General features: G+C 58.9%; 1 protein-coding gene across 4 annotated transcripts in view; it reads left to right on the top strand.

The window, feature by feature from the left end:
- The window catches only part of ANO1 (anoctamin 1), a 68,943-nt gene that overhangs the window by 5,741 nt on the left and 39,401 nt on the right, over positions 1–23,801 (top strand). For 2 of the 4 annotated variants that reach the window (XM_054725330.1, XM_054725331.1), the window contains 8 exons: positions 730–1,062; positions 9,519–9,617; positions 10,267–10,418; positions 12,704–12,758; positions 15,727–15,778; positions 18,767–18,832; positions 19,290–19,345; positions 22,875–22,916. In XM_054725330.1, coding sequence (XP_054581305.1) covers positions 730–1,062; positions 9,519–9,617; positions 10,267–10,418; positions 12,704–12,758; positions 15,727–15,778; positions 18,767–18,832; positions 19,290–19,345; positions 22,875–22,916 — 855 coding nt within the window. The remainder of the gene's footprint in view (positions 1–729; positions 1,063–9,518; positions 9,618–10,266; positions 10,419–12,703; positions 12,759–15,726; positions 15,779–18,766; positions 18,833–19,289; positions 19,346–22,874; positions 22,917–23,801) is intronic. The other 2 variants (XM_054725333.1, XM_054725332.1) reach the window with 1 other exon arrangement.

Below are 23,801 nucleotides of genomic sequence, written 5' to 3'. Positions count from 1 at the left end.
CAGCGCCTGCCCTGGGAATTAGATGGAGCGTGGGCCCAGCACAGGCGTTCTGTAACTCAGATAACCCTCCTGGCCGCCAGTGGACAGCTTACACTACCCTCCCGTTTTACAGAGACGGACACTGAGGCCCAGAGCGGGAAGATGGAGAGGGCCCACGCCCAGACTTAGAGCCAGGTCTGGCTGGCCGCAGGGCCTGGTGCTCGGCCCCTGGCCCTCATGGCCCCTTCCTCACTCCATGCTGAAAAAGAACGGCACCTCGAGTCCCCGCTACTATGGAGGGATGGAGCCCCCTGGGTGTGCACACGGGGTTCAAGGCTGGGCAGTGACCTCAGGAGCCCTCACAAGCCCTGGCCTCTGCTCTGCCTGTGAGCCTGTGTGAGGAGCACTTTTTGGGGTCGACCCTGGTCACCTTTGGCAAACCATCTGGTCCCTCTGGGCCAGCCCGCTCGGGCTCCTGGAACCAGGAGGCCTTCCGAGGGCCGGTGGCCTGCTTGGCGTCTTCACGTGTCCTTCCTTAGCAGAGAATGTCTCCTTCATGTCAGAGGCATGAAGGCGGCCGCGGTCATGGTTGACGTAGCCCCTGCCCGCTTTTGGTGATTGTTGAGTGACTGATGACGGAGGGAGCGAGTGGATGATGTGGATGATGTGGTTGGTTTGAAACGCGCTGCCTCTGAGGGCCCACCCCCGACAGCCCAGCCGTGAGTGGGTTTCCCTCCTCTTCCTCTGCAGCTGCTGAACTCGCTGTCCGTGAACCCTGACGCCAAGTGCAGGTATGGCCTGTACTTCCGCGATGGCAAACGCAAGGTGGACTACGTCTTGGTGTACCATCACAAGCGGGGCTCGGGCAGCAAGACGCTGGCCAGGAGGGTCCTGCAGAACGACGCCGCGCTGGGCGCCTGCAGCGGCCGGCAGGAGCAGCCCCTGCCCGGGAAGAGCGGCCCCGGGGGCAAGGGCGAGCAGGAGACCCAGATGGACTTCTACGAGGATGACAAGCGGTTCCGCAGGGAGGAGTACGAGGGGAACCTCCTGGAGGCGGGTCTGGAGCTGGAGCGCGACGAGGAGGTACCTATTCCTCTTCTTATTGGCGTGTTGGGCGCGTCGGGCCGGGGGGGGGGGGGGTGGCGTCGGTGGCGGGGGCTGTGCAGTTCTTTCTTCTGAAGGCGGTGGGGACGTGTCTGTCCTCTTAGCTTTAAACCCGTTCTTAGGGGAGGTGGATGAGAACGCCACTCTTGTTAAGGTCGGGTAGAAATTGCTTCCAATGGCTTCGGCGGGTCCCAAACCACCCCCCTCCAGGCCACGTCTGCTCTGGGGTAGGACTGACCTTCTAGCGATGGCCTTTGGGGTGGAGGCCTTTCCCGCTCTGGTCAGGTCCTTCCCTGGAAGATGTGCCCCAGTCCAGGGACGGAGGATGGCGCTCTCCTGGGAGTCTTCCTGGTCGTTGGCCTTGGCCCTTCTCAGAGGCTCAGCTTCTCCAAATTGGGGGGTCAGCCTGACTGAGCCCTGAGGGCCGGGTGCTCTGAAACCCCGCAACTCTGACACTTCTCGGGAGCCCCGCTCCCCGGCAAAGCCTGCGAGAGAACCGTGCTAAGGGAACGATTCGGTGGAGAGCAAACAGTGAGCTCACCCTGCAAGCAGGGCTGCCCCGGTGGGTGGCGAGAGGCACCGCAGTGTGGGGAGAGGGCCCTTAGCAGCCCTGGGTTTGCCGGTGCTCCCCCGTCGCCCCCTTAACCGCTCTGTGCGCGGGGCCTGCCCTCTGTGAACACTGGGGACCGGCCCCTGGCCCAAAGCGCCGTCACCGCGAGGGTTAATGGAGAACCAGCAGAAGTCCGCACCGCACACAGCGAACAGAACCAGTCGTGCATGAGCAGGTTAACTGAGGGAGCTGACAGCCACCTGTGGGTGTTCGATATAGAAGTTGGTATCGATTTGCTATTCCATCGATGAGAACCATAATCGATAGCGAATGCTTTCGGTCCAGTGATGAGAATGCTTTGGGGCTTCAGTTGGGGAGCCCGTGGTGTGACGTCTGTTTCCATTGACCTGTTTCTACCCTGACCGGGCATGGGTTCCTGTGATTGGCATGGAGCATGCCTCTGGGTCATGTTCACCTCCGGAGGTGGGGCTGCCTGCGGGTGCGGGTGACTCCCGCTGCAGGGATGTTGGAATTGCAAGGGCGTGTGAGGGGCCTCAGAGTGTTTTGATGACGCGGGATTTGGCCCTGACACGGTGGCAGAGCGCCTCTGTCCCTGGCCTTGGGCCGCAGCTGCAGACAGGTGTGCGCTGGCCCTTCCGAGTTTTGTGGCTCACTTTGTCTTAGACCTGAGCTGGGGCCACTCAGAGGGAGCCGTCGTTTTTGATGACTTTTTGCATTGTTCCGGCCCACCAGCCCTACCGCCATTTGTGGAGACAATACTGCTACTGTGCAGAGCTGACTCCAACATGTCGCTTTCTAACAGGAGGAACAAACGCTCCTCTGGCAGGAGCGGGCGGGCAGAGCCGGGGTCTTGGGCTCAGTGTGGTGTGTGCTAGTCTGTATAGTACACCCAGGGGGTTGCTGCCCTTCGTTCCTCACTACAGCTATGAAATCTCCCGCTTGAAAGGGCCCACGAGGTCTGGTGATTCACACTGACCCTGGCCCGCTCCCAGACCCTCTCCCTGTCCTTTGTTCAGCGGCGTGGGCCTCAGTTTCCCCGTGTGCCACATGGGGATACGCCTAGTGTCTATATCACTGGGCTGTCGTGAGTAAAGTGCACAGTGCTTAACTCCGAGTCTGGCACGTGACAAATTCGTACTGAACGCTGATCATATTTCACCAGACGTTACTGATCCTGGGAGAGTGGGAACGGCAGTGCCCGCAACGGAGGAGAGAAAAGAGCCGTATCTTTTCCAATAACTTTGTGACAAGCAAACATAAAGACGTTGGTTGCTGTCACCAATAAAAGATCTAGTCTTCCCAATAAGGGGCCCAAAAACGCCATTGATAACTTGGCTCTGTGGCCAAAGGAGGCCTTGGGGCCACCCGTCGGGCCATTTCAACATGAAAACGCTGTGGTGGTCTATAGACGGTTCGAGTTTCCCAAGCAGCTGACGCTGAGTGCGGACCGTCTCCCGGTGGAGTCTCTCCGCGGTGACCCGCGCTTTGCCAGGGCCGCTGTCACGTGCAGTCTCACCTGGGACCATCAGGCCCAAGATGGCTGGGAAGAGCCTTCACCCGGTGCCCTCACCTGCTCTCCCGAGACAGGCGGGACCAGGATCTATTCAAAGGCCGCTTGGGCTCAGGCAGCTTGGGAGGTGTGTGCGCGCCCCCGCCAGGGCGATTAGCAGACAGCCGCTGTTGCTTGTTTCCGGGGGAGAGACGCCCTTGTTCACGAACCACTCCCCCTGGTGCGCTCCCATGACAAGGACGGAGAGGCTTTGTCGTTTGGGGAATACAGTAGCCTCTGAAAGACCCCCGATGTGCAGTCGTGCCCAATTTGAAGCACAATTTGGTGCTTCTGTGCACTTTTCTGGGGAGAAAAGTCCATGGAATCCATTGGACCCTCAAATACTCAGTGACACCCAAAGAGAAGGGACCGTGGCATTGAGCAGGTTTCTCACCCTCGGCACTGCTGGCGTCTCATATTGAGCAGCATCTCTGGCTCTCTCTGGCCGGTAGCACCCCCAAGTCACGCAACCCAGAATGTCCCCAGACATTGCTAAGTGTCCCTGGGGCTAATATTGAGAGGCTCGGCTTTAAAGTGTTAACGTGAAAAAAAAACATTCAAATCTGTAAAGAATTTTTGTGAGTTTACAAAGCTCCGGAGAATGGCCGGTTACATCTGTATTTATACATTGCAATCAAAGGAAGGGACGTAGGTGGGTTACATGGAATCCATTGGTGACAGACTAGAGAGGCGGGAGAAAGTAAAGTGGGATGGGGGTGGGGGTGGTGGGGGGACCCCTTGGAATTGGATCAAAAGTAAAATGATAAGCACATACTTAGGTGGGGGCAGAAACAATGAACATAACCATGAAGGAATCTGTGGTATCTGTCCTGGTGCCCAGGGTATGTTATTATAGATGCAAAAAGACAGATAGGCTCAGGTAAGGTAAAGGTTGATCTTGTCAGTGAAGATACCGGCCTAGGACGTGACTACCCACCATACCCGCTTTTGGTGAAAGTTTCATTTCAGGCCATCCTTTGTGGTGACTGTAGGTCTCTGAGTTTGCAAGACCGCCATGCAGGCCTCCCCTGAGCTTGTCAGGTTAGCATGTGGCCCTTTCCTCCACAAAAGGCTCGGGGACGGAGTGGACAAGAAGCGGGACAGATGAACAAGGCCTCCTGGGTGCGATGGCAGCCCCCCTGAGCCCAGTCTCCCCGGGCCGTGTCCAGGCAGTCCCGTGGAGGTCACCAGCGGCACAGACGTGGCCTGCCTTTGCTCCCCGAGGGGCCAGCGGGCATGCTGTGCTGTGTGACTCCTGAGCAGGGTGGGCTGTGAGCCCTGGGTGGACGTGCTTGCCTTTTCCTTGAGTCGGGGGGGTGGGGGGGGGTGTTGAGGTAAAGACATCCTTGGTGACGCGCAAGACCCGCCTGGCTCGGGGCACAGTGGGGGCCGGTTCTTAGGGACACACAGTGGTTATTCTCCTGGGGCGGCCATAACAAACTGGGGAGCTTAAAACAATGCAAATTTATTCTCTCCCAGTTCAGGAGGCCAGGGGTCTGTGGTCGAGGTGTGGGCAGGGCCCCACTCCCTCCCAAGTCTCCAGGGGAGGCTCCTTCCTCCCTCTTCCAGCTTCTGGGGCTCCAGGCCTCCCTTGGCTGTGGCTGCAACACTTCAGTCTCTGCCCCTGTCTTCATACGGCCTCTGGGCGACCTTCTTATAAGGTCACTGGTCCTGGCATTGAGGGCCCACCCTAATCCAGTATGACTTCCTCTCGACTGGGTTACATCTGCAAAGACCCTCTTTCCAAACAGGATCCCATTCAGTCACAGATATGGGGGGGTTAGGACACGGGCGTCTCTTCTTGGAGACACCGTTCTCCAGCACAGCAGCTGAGACTGTGCACTGGAGTAGTGGCCCCAGGAGTGGGTGGCTCACGCAGGGGTACGAGCAGTGGGCGAGGGAGGTGCGGTCCTAATTGGGGGCAGAGCCGGGCAGATGGTCTGGGATGGGTCCAGCCATGGTGTCCGGGCCCAGCATATGCACAGAAACCCGCCCCTCCCGTGGTCCTGTCAGAATGCGGCTCTGATGCAGCAGGTGTGGGGTGGGAACGGGACTGAGTTTCTGACCAGCTCCCAGGGTGTGGGGAGGCCGCTGCCCCGACCACACTCTGAGGCATGAGGAGCGTGCAGGCCTTCTCCTCCACGTGCCGGCAGAGGCATCCTCAGAGAAGGGCCCCAGAGTCCACGGCCCGATCCCATGTTGGCACCCAGAGGTCGCCCCGACAGAGCCCCCAGCACCCGTGATAGGAAATGACAGGAAGGAAAAGCGTCGTGGAGGCAGGAGGCCCCGCCTTCCTTCTGAAGAAAAGCGCCCTCTATCCCTCCCTCCGACAGCAGAGGGGTCAGCAGAGGGGTCGGCGTCCGGGATCCCATTAAATGGACGAGAGCAGTTGGTGGCCAACGTGGTTCCCTTCAACTGAAACCCATCAGCATCTTTCAAGCCCGGCCTCAAAGCCTGCCGGACATGATTTACGTCCGGGGTCATTGCCGAGAAGGCCACACACTGTTACCCGCTGTGTGTGTGTGCCGGGGGCGCCGCGGCCTGCACCGCCCTGAGGCTGAACCTGACCTCGGCGCTGGCAGCACAGTGAGGGCCTCGGACATCAGAGCGCTGGGAAGTCTGTCCGCCTTCACGCTGCCGCCCAGGGTTCAGCCGTGCGCCGGGCTGTCTGGCTCGGGTTCCTCCCGTGGAGCCCGTGTGGTCCCTCAGCGACATCTGTGTCCCATCCTCGTTACGGTGGATGTTCCTTTTGAGGAACAAATGAGGGAGAATGGAGGCGGCTTCCAGACCAAGCTTCGGGCGCGGGGTGCATCGTGGGCTGGCGAAGACGTGGCCTCAGACCACCTCAGCCACTTCCTGGCTGATCGGTCTCGGGCAAGGGGCTTCCCCCCTCCTGGACCTCAGTTTTCCAATCTGTGAAATGGAGGTGACGGTACTTCCTTCCTCAGGGAGTGAACTGAGAGAGTTAACACTCCTCGCCCCCACCCCGGGCACAGGTGCCCTGCTCATGGTCACAGGGGGCTGCAGCTCCTGCCTTTCTTTCTGCCTGTCGGGAACCAGAAGGCAAATCTTGGGGGACGGGTCTCCCTGCAGATGGAGACACCACCAGGTGACAGGGCAGGGGGCGGGTTGGTCTGCCATGGTCATGGCCACAGGAAGGGGACATGTTGCCTGCAGTTTCCAGCTGAGGCCTGGAGGGCATGGGAGGTGTCCCAGGCGATTCTGGGGCTTGGCTAACTGTGATGACCAGCTGGGCCCTCAGCACTGGCGGGGGTGAGGGCGGCCCCTCCTCGAGGCTCCTCCTCAGCCCCTGTGGCATTAGGGGTGGGGGTGTCCTCAACTTGGAGGAACTTGAGGTCTAATCCCAACATCTCGATACATAAGAACAAATGAGCGGCAAACGTTTTGGGGGGACTTGTCCATTTGGAAGCAAACCCTAACCCATCCGTGTGAGCTCCCTAACTCCGCCGTGCGTAGGTGGCCCGGGAATTGACCCCTGTACAGATGGAAGGAAAGGAACGGAGGATCTGAGAGGTGATCCACGGAGACTGACCCCGCAGGGCCTGGGTCCCAGATTGCTAGTCCTGTCCTGAAGCAGTCATTTCTCCATTCATAATTCCACCACTAGACCTTCATTTCTTTGGCACTAAAGGTTTTATGTCTTTTGAGTCTTCTGCTGAGGCTTTTACACTCCCACCTGAGTTCCTTTGGCCTACCTTAGTTTGTGGGCCTATCTCTTAAAGTGTATCCTGGACATTCTTTTTAAAGCCGAGTCTTTAAAAGCCCTCAAAGATGGTTGCACAGCCCCGCCCAGGTCCCAGATGGGTTGTGATAAAATCTGTGCCATTCTGGCTGCAGCTCCGACATCCTCATGTGTCTCGGGCCCTGGAGTGCCCGAGTCAGCTCTTTCTGGCTCATTGGGAACCTGCCAGCCGGTTGCTAACCCTTTGGTAGCTTGCACTAGGCCCGTGGTCAGCAAACTGCGGCTCGCGAGCCACATGCGGCTCTTTGGCCCCTTGAGTGTGGCTCTTCCACAAAATACCACGGCCTGGGTGAGTCTATTTTGAAGAAGTGGCGTTAGAAGAAGTTTAAGTTTAAAAAATTTGTCTCTCCAAAGAAATTTCAATCATTGTACTGTTGATATTTGGCTCTGTTGACTACTGAGTTTGCCAACCACTGCCCTAGGCCATCATGGGAGTATTTACACCATAGACATGGGCAGATGCTACAACTAGAGATCATGGCCAGGGGTTGTTTTTTCTCTCTGCAGAGCCAGGTTACCAGCATCAACCTGCTCTGCCCTGCATGTCTGTCTTCCTTTCTTTGGTTGAGTATTTTTCAAACATGTCTGTTGAGTGTTTAATTCTCTTTGTGACACTCTATTTCTGGAAGTTCTCTTGGGTTCATTTCCAAGTTGGCTGTGTCGGGTTTTAGTCGTTTCCTGTCCTTGGCAGAACCTTTCTGATTTATCATCCATCTAACCCTTTCAGAACCCAAGACCCAGGGCTCACACCCGGGTATACACGAGCTTCCCTTGCCCGTATCTTAATTTAGTTGGGGGGCCCAGTCGGAGCCCTGACTCTGTCTCCTCATGGAGCCCCCCGCTCCACAGCTCTGGCCCTGGCCAATCTGTGGCCTCCAAACTCCCCAGCACGAGGGGCCCGAGTCGGGAGGGGTCTCACTGCTCTGGGGCCTCTGGCTGTTGGAAAAGGGGACCCAGCGTCTCACAGTGTCTTCCCGCTGCGGTGGGCTGCGGGCAGGCTGGGCACCGTGTCTTAAAACGTCCCGTGTGTGCTGTTGCCGAGCTGGTCCCATGACCCCTTTCCCAAGCCCGCCAGATGTTTCCCTGGGAGAGACCCGTTGCTCACGTAAACAAAGAAGCGTGTTTTCCCAGGGAGGCCGGCCGCGCACCAGCTCCTTGACCACCTCGAGAGAAATCTCCACGGACCGGGAGGGTGTATTTTGGGCCTGCGTGCGGATGAGCAGGGCCCAGAAATAAACTTGATCTGTAGCGGGAGGAGATGGGCTCTGCCGCACGTGGGCATCCGCGGTCGTTTCTCCCTGCTCGGGCGTGCCCACGGCTCACCAGGGCCAGCCTCTCGGTGCCCTCCCGGGGCTCCAGGTCTGGGAAGCTGCTTTCAGCTTCTTGGCAAAGGAGGCCACATAGCAGGCATGGCCTCAGTTGCCTCTCGGCCAGGGAGAGGGAGTCTGGAGCAGAGGCAAAAGCCCCTCATTCTCTGGCCTCTCCTGCCAGCCAGGGGTGGGGGGCTGGGCACTAGGGCCTCCCCTGACTGTGAAGCAGTCCTGTGCTGCCCAGATTTGCAGATGAGCATACAGGGGCTCAGAGAGGTTGGCTGACGTGCTGGAGACCCCAGAGGGGCGGGGTAGGACTCCCACCCAGGCCACCTGATCCCAAGGCCTCTAAGTCCCGTGGCCTCGCCCAGTGCCCACCTGATCTGAGTCCCCAGCCCTGGGCCGCTGAGTCAGGGCTCCAGGCTCCCGGCTGGCACACCTCTGAGCCCTTGCCCATCTGGTGGGTCCTGTGCTCGAGCGCCCTGGTTCTGGCTGTGTCCGTGAAGCAGCCCCCGCCCCAGCTTCTGGCCCATGTTTCTCTGCAACTTCCCTGATGGCTGCGCTCCACGGTCCTGGGAGCACAGCCCCGGGGAGGAGGGTTGGGGGGGGGGGGGGGGGCCTTCGGGCCGTAGCTTTGTGACGAGTGCAGCTGTGTCCTCTGGAACCTGCAGATGTGCCTTTATTTGGAAGCAGGGTCTTTGCAGATATGTAAGTACTTAAGGGTCTTTGAACGGCATCCTCTGGATTCAGGGTGGGCCCCAAGTCCCATGACGTGTGTCCTTAGAAGAGAAAGGAGGGGGGTTTGAAGCAGAGACACGCAGAGGGGAGGAGGCCATGTGAAGACAGAAGCAGAGACGGGGGGGATGGGGTCACAAGCCCAGGGACACCTGGAGCCCCAAAAGCTGGGGGAGGCAGGAAGGACCCTCCTCTGGAGCTTTCAGAGGGAGCACGGGCCTGGCTCTGTGCTGTAAAGGGGCCTCTTGGGTGGTATGGCCGGGCTGCCCTGGGGGGCTGCGGCTCACCCCCTGGTGTTTGGAGCCTGGACCCTCCATCCAGGCCCTCCTGGCTCTCTGCTCCCTGAGACCTGGCCTCCCGAGCTCCCTGCGCCACCTGCAAGGAGGGGACTCAGCGCCCTCTCGAGAGGGGCAGGAGGGGTGACGGAGGCTGTCACTGGGCCCAGAGGGGAGAATGGCTTCCGCCCGTGTCTGCCCGCACTGACGGAGAACGCCTCTCCTCTCCCAGACCAAAATCCACGGCGTCGGGTTTGTGAAGATCCACGCGCCCTGGAACGTGCTGTGCAGGGAGGCGGAGTTTTTGAAACTGAAGATGCCGACCAAGAAGGTTAGTGGGGGACGTGTCTGCTCCGAGGCAGGTCTCCGGCCAGAGGGCCCCCCAGACTCCGCAGTCAGAGGCTGGCAGGAGGCTCCGTGCAGCCCACACCCAGGCGGTGGCTCGGGCAGGGAGCCGTGGCGCGGGCTGTGAGATGAATGCAGTTGAACTCCCCGCGCAGGGGTTTCTCGCTCACCGTGTCTCAGCTCGTTCATCAGACCTATTTTAGTTGCATTTCCTGGCTGGCTGGGATTTTCCTTTTTAATCTCCGAAAACGGTGCAGCTCAGACCCCATAGGAGGGCGGGACGCTCCTGAAGCTCAGCTGGGCATGAGGAGGGCGGGGGGAGGGTGGTGCGGTTCCCGGGTGAGGACCGGGAGGGGCGGTGATTCGGGGAGTAAGTTATCCAGGTGTCTCAAATTCACCCCTTTTGAAACAAAAGTAAAGTTTGGGGAAGTTTCTGGAATGGATTGCAATTGCCCTTTCGGCCGGTCTTGCCTGAAACCGCGGGCTTCCCAGATTTATCTGGAACCCAGACGTGGAGAGGGGCACCCTGGCGGGTCCTAGCGTGCGTTCCCCGGAGGGGCCGCCTCAGGGGGGTAGAAATAGACCCCTGGTTCTGGGCTCAGCAGATGATGGTGCTTCGCCCCGTCTCGCCGCAGCTGTATCACATCAACGAGACGCGGGGCCTCCTGAAGAAGATCAGCTCGGTGCTCCAGAAGATCACGGACCCCATCCAGCCCCGGGTGGCGGAGCACAGACCCCAGAGCATGAAGCGGCTCTCCTACCCCTTCTCCAGGGAAAAGCAGCACCTGTGAGTGGGCCCAGCCCTTCCCCGGGGGCCCCGCTGGGGGGTAACCTCCCTGTCATCATCCATAACGTGAGAAATGCAGGTCGTGGGGCAAACTCCCCCAAAGAAGTGGGGGTGGCAGCCCCTGGTGCCTCTTCTCATGGCGCTTGGAGTTCTTGGGGCCCTAAGAATGCTCCCTCAGGTCCCTGTTCACTGAGGAACTAAGGGGGCAAAGAACGTGCCATTCTGACAGGGACACTGGCGAGGGCACAGGGAGGGCAGGTGTGGGCCTCGGATCACAGCCCCAAAGCAGTGGTCTAGGCACCCTGCCTCCTGCCCTGCTCCATCCCTCTTGTCCCTCTTAGGATGCGCCTGCTCAGGAGCTGGGAGGCAGGAACTGGAAAGCGGCCCCAGCTGGAGTCCTGAGGCCCCAGGGACTCAGCAGCCAGCGGGGTTGCCTGGCAGTGCAGTGTCTGTTCCGGAGCCTTCCCGCCTCCCTGACCCCTCGGGGCAGTGGGGCGTAGCCACCCGAGTCGGTGGTGGCTGCAAGGCCTCCGTGGGCAGAGCTGGAGTGCGGGCAGTGGTGGGAATAAGAAGCGTGGGCTCTGGGGATGCAGTGGGACTTTGATGGCGAGCTCGGGGGGGGGCGGGGGCTCCCAGACACCCCTGCTCTCACGGGCATGGAGACCTGTGCCTGGGCTCAGAACTGGGGCTCCTGCCTGGCAAATGCAAATGCGTTAGTCACAGCGCAGAGGTCCCGTGCCCCGCTTGGCCCATTTCCTCAGGACAAGGAACAAGAAATAAGTAGCTCAGCGCAGCTTCTTCCACCAGCTCCCAGACCGAGCTCCAGGGCCTTGGAGGCAGACCAGGACCCCAGTCCCCGGCCTCCCTCCCTCTGCCCTGGCCAACTCCCTCGCACCCTGCCAGCCCAGGCTCACCGCCAGGCTCCCCGCAGCCGCCCTCCCAGCCCTACCTTGCGGAGTGGGTCACCTACCCCACCGATGTCCCTGTGTACTCAGAAGTGTTAGGCAACCTCAAGGTGGACCAAGACCTCAGGACCAAACCCATCTGGGAGTTGCAGGGAGATTATCTTACATGCAGAAAGCATGCCGGTGGAATGATGCCATCCCCGCCCCCAGCCGTGTTGAGGCAGAGACCACAACTGCCCACCAAGACCGTCCTCAAAAGGAAGTATAATTGGGGTCCAGGCTGCCTGTCACTACTTGAGCCAATTAAGCAGAGACAGGGTTGAATACTATGGTATGAGCGTTTATTCCAATAATTCTGGCAGGAGGGGAGAACAGAGGTCATCCACGAAAATCTGCTCTCCCCTCCCCATAAGCCAACTGCTTCTATAGGGTAGAAGGGCAAAGATTACATGGGAAAGTAAGAATCACAGGCCTGGGGAAGTTGGCAAGGTATAGTAGTTACAGGCAATAGGGGCTGGGGGGTTGCAAAGGGCTGGTGCCTCTGGGACTAGATTATTTCAGCCTCGAGATTGTAAATCTTTCCATGCTGATAGGCAGTTCTTTGGAAAGGAGGACGGACTGCATTCTGATGGTAGCTCCCATGTCCCAGGGCATACACCTCCCAGCCAGGTTAGAATGTGCTTTCTCTAATCAGAACAGAACCATCACGGTTAACAGAGCACGATGAATATTTCTTACTAGAGGCCTGGTGTACAAAATTCGTGCACGGGGTGGGGGTCCCCTCAGCCCAGCCTGCACCCTCTCCAATCCAGGACCCCCTCGGGGGATGTCTGACTGCCAGTCGGACATCCCTCTCACAATCTTGGACCGCTGGCTCCTAATCGCTCACCTGCCTGCCAGCTTGATCGCCCCTAACTGCCCCCTGTGTCAGCCTGGTCGCCCCTCACAGGCCCCCCTCCCCCCCGCCGGCCTAGTTGCCCCACGCAGCCTGCTGTTCAGTCATTTGGTCATCCCTCACTAACCCCCTGCCAGGCTGGTCATAGGCAGCCATCTTGTGATGGTGTGATGGTCAACTTGCATGTTACCTCTTTATTATATAAGATAATTGCAGCTGGTCCCCAATATTCTATTTCTGCCCCTAACAGAAGTAGGGTCTTCCGTGGGGATGTCTGAGCACACTTGCCTCTGGGGTCACTTCCCACCCCTGAGGGTCTCCCAGCCTCTTGGGGAGAGGGGGATACGGGGGGAGGATAAACTGTTCCAAATGCCCGGGGTCTGTCACTCCTGGGCTGCGGACAGTTCTGCCAATTCCACAGCTGACGCTCATGGGGACAGCGTGGTTCTCAGACTCCAGCGAACTGTGTCTTATTACTTCAACAGATTTGACCTGTCTGACAAGGATTCCTTTTTCGATAGCAAAACCCGGAGCACAATAGTAAGTATCACGTGCGCATGTGGGAATCGCCAGCCGACCGGCAAGGTGGCCCCAGAGAGAGGGATGATAATTTCATTTCAGAGAAACTCCTCGGGGTGGAAGTGCCTCTAATTGTCTGTGACAGAAATAATTAGGATAATAAAACCTAGAGAGCTTGGAGGGGCCCAGAGGATGGCCCAGCCCAGCGGGGGGCGAGGGGGGGGGGGGGGGGCGGGGAGGGGTGGCAGCAGGAAAGAGGGAGAGGGATTCCAGACCCCGGGGTGATTTCTGGGTGGTCTGGTCTGGCTGTTCCCAGCACAGCTCCCTGGGCCCTTAGAGGACTCTGCAGGCTCCTAACTGTGGGGCCCAGGCCCAGAGGTTGTCCAGGCAGCGGCCAGACAGGAGTGATGGGCGGTGACCCTCAGAGCCGGGTGGGTTGGGGTAGATATCTGAGGCTTTGCCAGATGAGCAAACCGAGGTTTGAAATCTGACCAGGCCACCCTGCCCTGTTCAAGGTATTGGCTTAATGTTTATCCATTGGCTGCCAACTTGTCCCCCAGCCAAGCTGGGCCCTGCGTGGCTCAGGACCCAGCTTTTATCTAAACAAGAAATTAACCTCGCAGCCAAGCCACAGCCAAGCCTCCGCTGCTGCCCTCCCCTCCCCGCCCAGAAAGCCCGGCCTGGGGGGAGGTGCAGGGCTGGACCGTGAGCAGATAACTGCTGGGCCAGAGACAGTGCCGTGGGTCACGTTGGCGTGGGGGGCTGCTGCCGAGGCCTGGGCAGGCAGATCGGGGTCCTGTCCCCCCTCCGGTCCCTCCCGGCCTCGTGACTTCGGGAGTCACGGAGCCTGCGTGAGAACCACGGCGATCCTGGCTTCCTGCTCAAAGGGCAGCGGGAGCCTCCTCCGAGGGTCACCGGGACGCAGAGCCGGGAACAGAGGCTGTGATTTTTATTGTTAACCGTGTGACTGATCAGTTTTAGCAATTAGATCCCATAATCGTAAACAGAGGGGAACTCCTTTACCCGGTATAGCTTGGGGCTGGCCTGTGTCCAGAGGGAACCCCTCTCTCTGGGATGCCCACTGCTTGGGAGAGACACCCACTTCTCACCGGAATGGTTTCCCTTTCCTACGGCAGGGTGAGACAGGAGAGAGTGGCCAGCGGTGTTTACTGAGCCAGGTGCCCGTGTTTCATTAGGTGTGTGCACCCCAACTTTTTACATCATCTGGGGCTGCCACAATGCTCCCTGGAGGACAAGGCAGGTGTACATTTGTAAATGCACTCTTGCTATTATGGAAGGGAGGAATACGTGAATCTAAAGTTTTAGTTCTCATACACTGGGAATCAAGTCACAAAAAGCCATTTTGATAGGGCAGTAAGTATAAACTGAACCGTCCATCAGTCCATTTACCTGTGGGGCGGGGTCACTCTCTCCCAGAGACCCTGAAGGCCAGTTTGTAAACTGCCTGTGCTCTAGATTCCACACTTCGGTGATTCAAAACGTTGCCCTTGGTTAGTCAGGCTCCATGGTCTTTGAGTCCCAACAGTATTTGGCAGTGAGGTCACTGTAGGCAGTAGGAGTCAGGAACAGCAGGGAAGGAGCCAGTGTGCTGGTCTTGGGGTTTAGACCGTCAGCCTTGGGCACTAGGGAGCCGTAGGAGATTGTGGAGCAAGGTTTAAGGTGAGGTCAGATCTGCCCTACAAAGATCCCTGCCCGTGGCCGGCTGAGGGAGAACAGATGGAGAGTGCAGGCAGATTCATGGAGGCCGTTGTGAATGCGGCTGTGACGGCAGGTGGATGGGAGGAGGTAGTGCTGGGAGAATCAGCGTGGTCAGAAAGAGGCCACCGGTTAGATTTGGGGGATGACAAGAGGGAGCCAACTGAGTGGGCCATCGTTCATTCATTCATTCATTCATACGGTGAGCAGTTATGGAGAACCTGGTGTGTGCCCAACACTGGTGGGCGGAGAAGCAATAGGGCGGGTGGTGAAATGCCCTCCAGGACAAGAGAGAAGTTAGAAGGCAGAGCGACAGGAACGGCAGGTGCTCTGTGGCCTGTTTGTTCGGGTCCCTCTCATTCAGATCTCGGGACAAGGGCTTCTGGCAGAAGGAGCAGCCAGGGTGGAGGCCCAGGCTATGGGAGAGGGTTTGGAGAGTCAGGGGAGCAGCCAGGAGGCTGGGGTTACTGGAACAGACAGGATGGGGAGCGAAGGTCAGACAGGTGGGCCTGGGGGGCCCCACGGGAAGGCTGTTGGCCTTGCCCAAGTGAGGGGGGTCATGGAAGGTTGCGAGGGGGATCCGCGTGCTCTGCCCCATATGTGTGTGGTGTAAGGTCCACTCTTCTCATCCCATTTTGCAAATGAAGAAGCTGAGGTAGGTGCCAAGGTCACACAGCTACAAGAGGTAGAGCCTGGACTCAGACCCAGGCAGGCAGACTCCCCAGCCGGGGCTCCTGAGGCCACCAGGCAAACTGTTTTGATAGCAAATGGGGCACGGAGGGGCGTGTGATGGGAGACTTCGGTGTGGCGGAGGGGGGGGAGGCGGGGAGGTTCTGCCAAGCACCCCTGTGCTCTGCTGCCCCCTGACAGCGTAGAATGGAATCCTGAGATCTGCCCACTCGGGGTTTCTGGAACTTTCCTGGCTACACCGGGAGTTGCCCTGTTAGCTGGGTGCTTACGTCTCTGAATTGTAACTCACCTCATAGCCAGGGGGACAGGAACCCATGACGCAGGGCCCCTGGGACAACCCCTGACCCTGAGACTAGCGCAACAACGGGAGTCGGTGCTTCGAGAAGGAAAGTCAACGCACTGACACTTATCCCTGAGAACATCAAAACGCCAACACTGCTGACCGAGCATCCTCAGAAAAGTCCCCGGAGAGGAGGTCATCACGGGCCGCGCTCGACCGCGTCCCTCCTCGGCGATCACACGGCGTCCTCTGCGTGCCGTTGCAGCCCGAGTAACTGTCCGCCCCTCCTTGTCTCCACACCAGGTCTATGAAATTCTGAAAAGAACAACGTGTACCAAAGCCAAGTACAGCATGGGTAAGGACATTTTTGGGGCTTGACATCAGTGCTGGTTTCCCAGTGGTAATCTCGCCTCGGCATCATCTCCGTGGGGGGCGGGCGGCGGCCTGGGAGTTGTTAGAGGGTTTTGATTTAAGCCCCTGTGACAGCTTCAGAAAGGAGCGCCGTTCCGGGACCGGAACCGCAGGGCAGTTTTACGGGCCGCACTTCCCCGCACCAAAGCCTCCTCTTTTGGCTTGAGGCATTTGTGAGGTGGTGAATCCTGGCTGCTGGACACAGGAGGGTGACCAGGTGTCTTAACCCTCTCTTGACCCTCACAGTCCAGCAAGAAGTAGTTAGGGTTCCAGCCAGGGCGGTAGCCCAAAGCGGCCCCTCCAGGCCGATGCTGCCCCACACCAGGCCGATGCAGCCTCACACCAGGCCGATGCAGCCTCACACCAGGCCGATGCAGCCCCACACCAGGCCGATGCAGCCTCACACCAGGCCGATGCAGCCCCACACCAGGCCGATGCAGCCCCACACCAGGCCGATGCAGCCTCACACCAGGCCGATGCAGCCTCACACCAGGCCGATGCAGCCCCACACCAGGCCGATGCAGCCTCACACCAGGCCGATGCAGCCCCACACCAGGCCGATGCAGCCCCACACCAGGCCGATGCAGCCTCACACCAGGCCTTGCTGGAAAGTGCTCCCCTCACCACATGCCCTGATTCTGCCGCACCACCTCCCAATCTGGGCTCCTCGGGGGCCAGTGTCCGGAGCCTTACCAATCAAAGCTTGTGGGTGGGCACCGCCCCGCCACCGGTCCCTTGCCCACAGCTGCAGGCTGAGCTTGCTAATCTGGAACATTCAGGGCAAAGGAATGAATGCCTTTTCTAGCCGATTCTCCTTCTCGAGCTGTGGTAGGCCCTGGCGGGGGCGGTGTCCACGCTGCCATTTATCACGCTGGACAAGCACCTGGGGTGGTGAGGCTGTGACGAGGGCCGCAGGGTGCGTCTTGTAGGAGTGGGAGTCTGTGCACCCAGGAGTGAGAGTCCTTGCCGCCTGCTCCCCACGGAAGGAAGGGCGCCCTGGGAGGGGAGGGCAGAGTGGGAGGAGTAAATGCTCGGCAGGTGACGGTCCTGGACAAGTCCGGGACTCAGGGTGAGGATGAACCCTACAGCGTTAGACAGGCTGTGTGTCCTCTGGCCAGTAGGACCAATGGCCGGTCCCAGGGACACGCTTCCAGGCCTGAAATCTCTAAGCCCGTGTCCCAAGTCAGAGGGAGTGGGGCCTCAGCGAGGGGTCAAGAAGAACCCCAAAAGACTGTCCCCACAGGCCTGGCCAGAGCGAGAGCCTCCAGAATGGCGCAGTGGACACAGTTTTTAAGCGGGGGGGAATAGAGCAGGGAGGAGGCATGGACCTAGCACCCATGTATGTCTGGGAGCTCAGGCTGCCTGTGGGGCCCCTTCCCTAGGAAGCTGCTGATAGCCAGGGGGCTGGGGCCTCTGGGTGCAGGGGCTCCCTGGGTGGGGGTGGGCGCTCTGAGCGTTCCCGCTATTTCTCTGGCAGGCCTGGTTCCCAGCGCCTGGTGTCAGAGCAGATCAATGTGGGGGGCACCTACTCTGCACCCCCATTTCACATTGGCGCCTACTGGCCTCCAGATCATTCATTCAGCACCTGAGGAGTCTGTCACCCGCCAGGCCCCTCCAGGTGCTCCCTGTCCCCAGGGGTCTGTGTTCTGGGGGAGGGAAATAGACAGTAAATCATCAGATGCACCAGGTCCTAAACTTGCCATTGCAGGCAGTGGGGAGGCCCGGGGGGAGGGAGGGGAGGGAGAAGGAGTGGTCAGAGAAGGCCCAAACCTGAAGGAAGGCAGCTCCGTGTTAAGAGTGTCCTAGGAACAGTGAGGAGCCGGTGACCTGGACCACTCCCCACATCCTTTTCTTCTTTATAATGTATTTTTACTGATGTCAGAGAGGAAGGGAGAGGGAGAGAGAGATAGGAGCATCAATGATGAGAGAGAATCAGTGATTGGCTGCCTCCTGCACACCTACTACTGGGGATCCCGCCCACAAGCTGGGCATCAAGCCCACAACCTGGTCATGTGCCCTGACCGGGAATCGAACCATGAACTCCTGGTTCATAGTCCAATGCTCAACCACTGAGCCATGCTGGCTGGGCCCCAGGTCCATTTCTTATTGCAGGCAAACTCACTTGTGTGTGATTTCAGCCAAGTGCGCCCACCTCTCTCTGGTCTGGATTTCCAAGCGCCCTCAGGTGCCCTGACCATTCCAGATCACTAATTGTGGACACAGTTTTTGGGGTTGCTTTTTTTTTTAAATATTTTATTGATTTTTTTACAGAGAGGAAGGGAGAGGGATAGAGAGCCAGAAACATCGATGAGAGAGAAACATCGGTCAGCCGCCTCCTGCACACCCCCCACTGGGGATGCGCCCGCAACCAAGGCGCATGCCCTTGACCGGAATCGAACCCGGGACCCCCCCAGTCCACAGGCCAACGCTCTATCCGCTGAGCCAAACCGGCCAGGGCGTGGACACAGTTTTTAAGCAGGTTTCCAGAAGTCCCCTTTCCAGCAGTCTCACAGCAGCGGAAGGCGGGCCGGCCAGGCCAGTGCAAAACCTAACCCACGTATCACCTAGAACGCCTCTTGGGCCAGGCAGGTGGTCCTGTGACCAGCCAGGGGCTTCATGGAAACCCCTCAACGGCACTGAATCCCAAAAATGTGTGTGTGGACCAAGACCAGAGTCCCGGGACCCGATCCCCATGCACAGCCGGCATTCTCTTCCAGGGCGGGGCGCCCTGACCCGCACCTCTGGAGGTCAGGACGTGCAGGTGGGGCTGTTGTTGTAACGCTCTCCGTGCAGGGCCTGGGTCTGCAGGTAAAGGCCTGGCTCTCATCCCACTGCCCCAGGAGCACCGGGCACGGTGCGCTTTCTCCCCCAAACGCAGCTTGGATGCTCTCGGGCCCTTTTGCGTGTAACTAATAGCCGGATGTATAAACAGGGCAAGGAGAGGGAAGAAAGAAGGACTCTGCCCTTCTAAGTAAAAGGCGGAAATGTGGCAAATACGGTAAGTGCCTCTGCCCCGTGCGGGGCCGCAGGCCTCCTCCTCGGCTTCTCCAATCAACCTAAAAATCTCATTCCAAATTGTGTGCGTGTTTTCTGACGCCATCCATTTCCCCTCCCATCCGTGATTTTTCTCGTGATTCAGCTTTTCTAACCACTCCAAAAAAAAATCATCCTTCCGATCTGCAGGCTTGGTGAATCGCAGGTGTTGGGTTTTCTTCCTTCCTCCCAGACGTAACTTCCTCTCGGGGGTTTCCTGGGTGTCTTCCTACTTCTGCCGGTAGCGCATGTCTTTGTCGTCTAGTCGCCGCAGGAAGGTGGCGGGGCTCTGCAGCCAGGTGTGGCTCGCTTTCAGAAAACGCTCCGTGATCCTTTGACCGTCCTGGGGCAGCTCTGTCGGAACGCAGGGCAGCAGGGGACACGCCTGGTCCATAACCCTCTCTCTGCCTTTATTTTTTAAGGCATCACCAGCCTGCTGGCCAATGGCGTTTACTCGGCTGCCTACCCTCTGCACGATGTAAGTGACCTTGACAACATAGTCTGCCTCTGCGTCATTTGCCTTCCCACATCCCCGCGGGCCGCACACCCCCTGGAGCTCTCATTATCCTGCGGTCGCGGCTTCCTGCTTTGGCTCGCCCTTAAATGTCAGCTGCGCACAGGCCTTCCCTGTTCCCCCAAGTGGGGACCGAGGAGTCACAGGGCCATCTTTTCTTGAAGAGCAAATCCACCAGAAGCGGTGGTGGCAGGGCTTCTGCCCCGGCTTTGATCGGAACCTCGACCAGCTGTCCGGGACCTGTCTCCCCTGGCTGGTCCCCGCCCCGCCCCGCCCCGCCCCCGGTTCTGGCCGAGTGGCCAGGGCTCTGCATGTTTCTATCTCTGCAGAGCGAGTGGCCGGCTTCCTGAGCTGAATCTCCAAATCCCCCTGGGATCCCCCTGACAAATATAGCCCGTGGCCTCGGCCCACGTTGTCTTGGCTCCGGGGTGGAGAGAGCGAGATGATTCCTTCTCATTGTCTCTATGGAAACGGTCTGGAGTTCAGAGGGGCACTGGGAATGGGCCGTGGGGCCTGAGCAGTGTGGGAATCCCGGACAGAGGATCTCGAACTTTCCAAATGCTCGTGACTGCCAAGGCTGGGAGCCGAGAAGCCAGAGAGGACAGGCCTGGGGGGGCCAGGGACTCAGACGCTGGTCCTGGTCGCTCCTCTTCGGCTACCGTGGCAGTAGCCCCTTGCTGTCTCTGAGCCTCAGTGTCCCCACCTGCCGGTTGGGAATAATACCCGCCCTGTCCCGTTGCCAGGGTCAGTGTGGGTGCCAGAGGGAATGCAGAAACGAAAGGGGTTTAGCAGCAGTGGGCTGGACAAACGGAGGGTGTGGAACAGCAGAGGGCGACCCCCGGGAGAGGGACCTCCTGCCCCTGCCCTCACCACTCACTGTAGGGATTTGAGGTCGACTGGCTTCCCTACCTTTTTTAAAATATATATATTTTTATTGACTTTTTAGAAAGAGGAAGGAAGAGGGAGAGAGAGAGAGAGAGAGAGAAACATTAATGAGAGAGAAACATTGATCGCATGCCTCCTGCACACACCCCCTACTGGGGATGGAGCTGGCAACCCAGGCATGTGCCCTGATGGGGAATCAAACCGTGACCTCCTGGTTCATGGGCCGACGCTCAACCACTGAGCCCCGCTGGCTGGGCCAGCTTGCCCATCTTTGTGCCTTCGTGCATGCTGTTCCTTCTGCCTGTCATGCTTTTCCCGCCTCCTCTGGCTGGACAGCGCCTCTCCCCTCCCAGGGCAGACGAAGCATCCCATCGACCCACGCCTTCCTTGTTCCCCTTCCCGTGACCTCTCCCTGCCTCCTCGGGCCCTCTGATGCTCCGGTCCCACTAAGACACCCCTTTTGGCCACCGTTCACGGTGCGTGTGTCTCATGAAAACCCGATGCTGGCACCTGGTAGGTGCTCAGTCAGTGCGGTGTTGACATGGGCTGGACCGAGCCAAGTTGCCTCCGTGAGCAATGTCGCTGGATGGAAGTTTCGAGGGCAGGGCTCAGAGCCCCGCAGATCCCACCATCGCTCCTGCCTCCTCCCACAGAGCCAGGGGTCCAGAGGGGCCCCGTTCACCCACCCGCCATGCGCTCAGGCTCACTCAGTGTCCAGTCCCACCGGCACCAAGAATGCAGCCCTCTCCATGGCTCGTGTGGCCTTTGAGCTGAGGACTCCCGGCAAGGGTCAGGGACACAGAAGCGGAAATGTTTCAGACTCCCTGCCTGTTTTAAGCCAGACCTTGAAGTCTTGAAAGGGAAAGGGGAGAAATCAACTTGTCTGAGCACCTACTGTGTACAAAGAACTGTATTGAATAGGAGCTTTACCTTATTTAATTCCGTGCAGACAAGGAGACCCAGAGAGGTTTAGTAACTTGCCCGAGGTCACACAGCCTCTGGGGAGAGCTAGGGCCAGAAGCCAGCCCTCTGACCCTGGGCTGTGCCTCCATCCCCTCGGGCCATGGTCGGCAAACTGCAGCTCGCGAGCCACATGCGGCTCTTTGGCCCCTTGAGTGTGGCTCTTCCACAAAATACCACGGCCTGAGCGAGTCTGTTTTGAAGAAGTGGCGTTAGAAGAAGTTTAAGTTTAAAAAATTTGGCTCTCAAAAGAAATTTCACTCGTTGTACTGTTGATATTTGGCTCTGTTGACTAATGAGTTTGCCGACCACTGGTCTAAGGGAAAAGAGGTCCGTGCGCATGACTAAATAATCAGGTATTACATGTTTAACAATTCTTGTGGCGCGCCGGGTGGAAATCGCTGCCCGGGCTCTGAATTTTTCATCCCCCGTCTCACTCACCACTAAGGTGTTCAGCGTCCCTGCTCGCTGCCCTCCGTGCGTGCCCGCATCATCGCCACCCCCTTCCAGGGCCTGGCTCACTGCGTTTGTTCGTTCATTCATTCATTCATTCATTCATTCAGCAAGATCATCTGTCAGCAAGGTGTGGGGTGCCGGTGCCAACCAGAGGACCCCTGCCGACATGGGGTGTGCTCTGAGCGAGACCCCCAGGCGGTCTCCGTGATCGGTGTGTCAGCCACAGAGAACGGACTTTGACATTTCAGCTGGCCACTCGGCAGCTTTGGGGCTTCCTTCCTGGTTGGCATCTCCCCGCCTTGAGGTCACCAGCTCACTGACCTCTGGATAGATGAGGTACGGTGGGACCCACGTGGCTGGCTCCACCATGAGAAGAATGACAGGGCAGGGAGAGTCCTTTAAGACTCGAGGACAGAGGTTCCGCTGCTCCCAGAGCATCTCCCTTCCAGGGCCAGGTGGCGGGTTGCTTGCCAGGGAGTCCAGTCTTCCTCACCTGGAGGGGGCTGGCGGTGGAACGGGCAGTGGGCACACCTCCAAGGGGCCTCGGAGCTTTATCTGTCAGGCAGTTCTCAGGACCAGCCTCGCCAGGCCCTCACGGAGGCCCTCTCTTGTGGCTCCTGCTTAGTCAGCGCTGGTGCATGGGACTCACTCTTGACTTTTAGACCCTCCTCTTCCATTGGAGACGGGATCTGAGTCCCAGGTTGGATCAAATTCAGCCTTCTATCCTCAGGAAAATCAATGACCCTCAATGTTTCCATCTGTAAAATGGGAGATTTGGGCTCTCTGATCTGTACGTGCAGTTACCATATCACTTATCCGTCCCTCCTGGGACACACGAGAGTGACAGGGGCCCCACCTGGACGGGGCACTGGGACCATCCAGCGGAGTGGAAGGTGTGTTCACCCTGTTGGTAGATTCTCCAGCCCCAGAAGCCACCGCCAGGGACCTGGCCACAGTCCTTTCTCGGACTTCGCCTCTGGGTCGGGTGGAGGGCAGGGCACGCGGGACACACGGAGTGATTTGTATCACGGAAGGAAGCTTGTCTACCTCCTGCTCCGTGTGAAGTCTCGTCCTAGGATGATCTTAACCGGGTCAGTGCGTGTTTGTGGAGTCTGTTTGGAAACGTTAGGAATGGAAATTACTCGAGAGTGCCCTTGGGCGGTCAGAACATCCCTTTTCTCTTTTCCCACAGGGAGACTATGAAGGTGAGGACGTGGAGTTCAACGACAGAAAAGTAAGTGGACACGAGGGAGGGAAGGGGCTCCGGCAGGGTCTGGAGGGGCCCCTGGGCCTCGGGAGGGTCGGGCGGGCTGCGCCGTGGGCATCGGTGGTGACGGGGCTTCCGCTCTCACGGTTGAGGGAGAATGTCGGTGAGCTCCGTTTGGTTGGTTTGCGCCTTCTGGTGCTCAGAAACGTCGGTGGCAGGTTATCTGTGCTCCTCAGAGGCTGCCCGGACCCGGCCGGGGCAAACCTGTGTCTTAACCGGGATACGCAACCTCCGCCGTCTCTGCTGACATTCAGCCTCTCCTGCCCTGCCCCGGGCAGGTGAGGGTGGGAGCCGCTGTGGCCAGCTGCATAGAGAGCCCTGGCAGCCCCCTGGGGAAACGTGCTGGATGGCATTCAACCCAGTGTTTCTCAAACTTACTTGACCTGGAACCCTTTCTAACGGACAAGTTATTGAGCTCGTGTTTGTGGGACGCACTTTGGAAAAGGGATTCCTTCCTTCCCCAGGGGGTGTTCCTGATTCCAGCCCCCAGGCTCTCCAGGAAGCTCTGTTCCTCCACCCCCCACACATAAACATCGTCCCACCACAGCCATCTCTCCTCCCTCCACACTCTGGAAGGTCCTGCCCTGCCGCCCTGCACATGTGCCCATGCCCAGATCCCAGCCTTGCTCCTGGCTCGGTGTCACCCCTCTCGGTTCCCCAGACAAGCTCAGACCTCCCTCCCCTCGGGGAGCAGCCCTCCCTGGGCCCTGGGTCTCTTTCGGCCCCCTGTCCAGCCTCTCACCCCGAGAGCGGATCCCTCCAAGGTGGAGGGCAGAGACGCTTCCCGAGAGCCTCGCACTGGTGGCCTCGTCCCTGATGGCAGGGCCAGGAACCTCTGGCTCTGGAATGTCC

Source organism: Eptesicus fuscus, chromosome 13, assembly GCF_027574615.1.
Source record: "Eptesicus fuscus isolate TK198812 chromosome 13, DD_ASM_mEF_20220401, whole genome shotgun sequence".
Classification (NCBI taxonomy): domain Eukaryota; kingdom Metazoa; phylum Chordata; class Mammalia; order Chiroptera; family Vespertilionidae; genus Eptesicus; species Eptesicus fuscus.
Note: the sequence above shows the minus strand (reverse complement) of the source record. Positions and strands in the feature narration are given on the sequence as shown.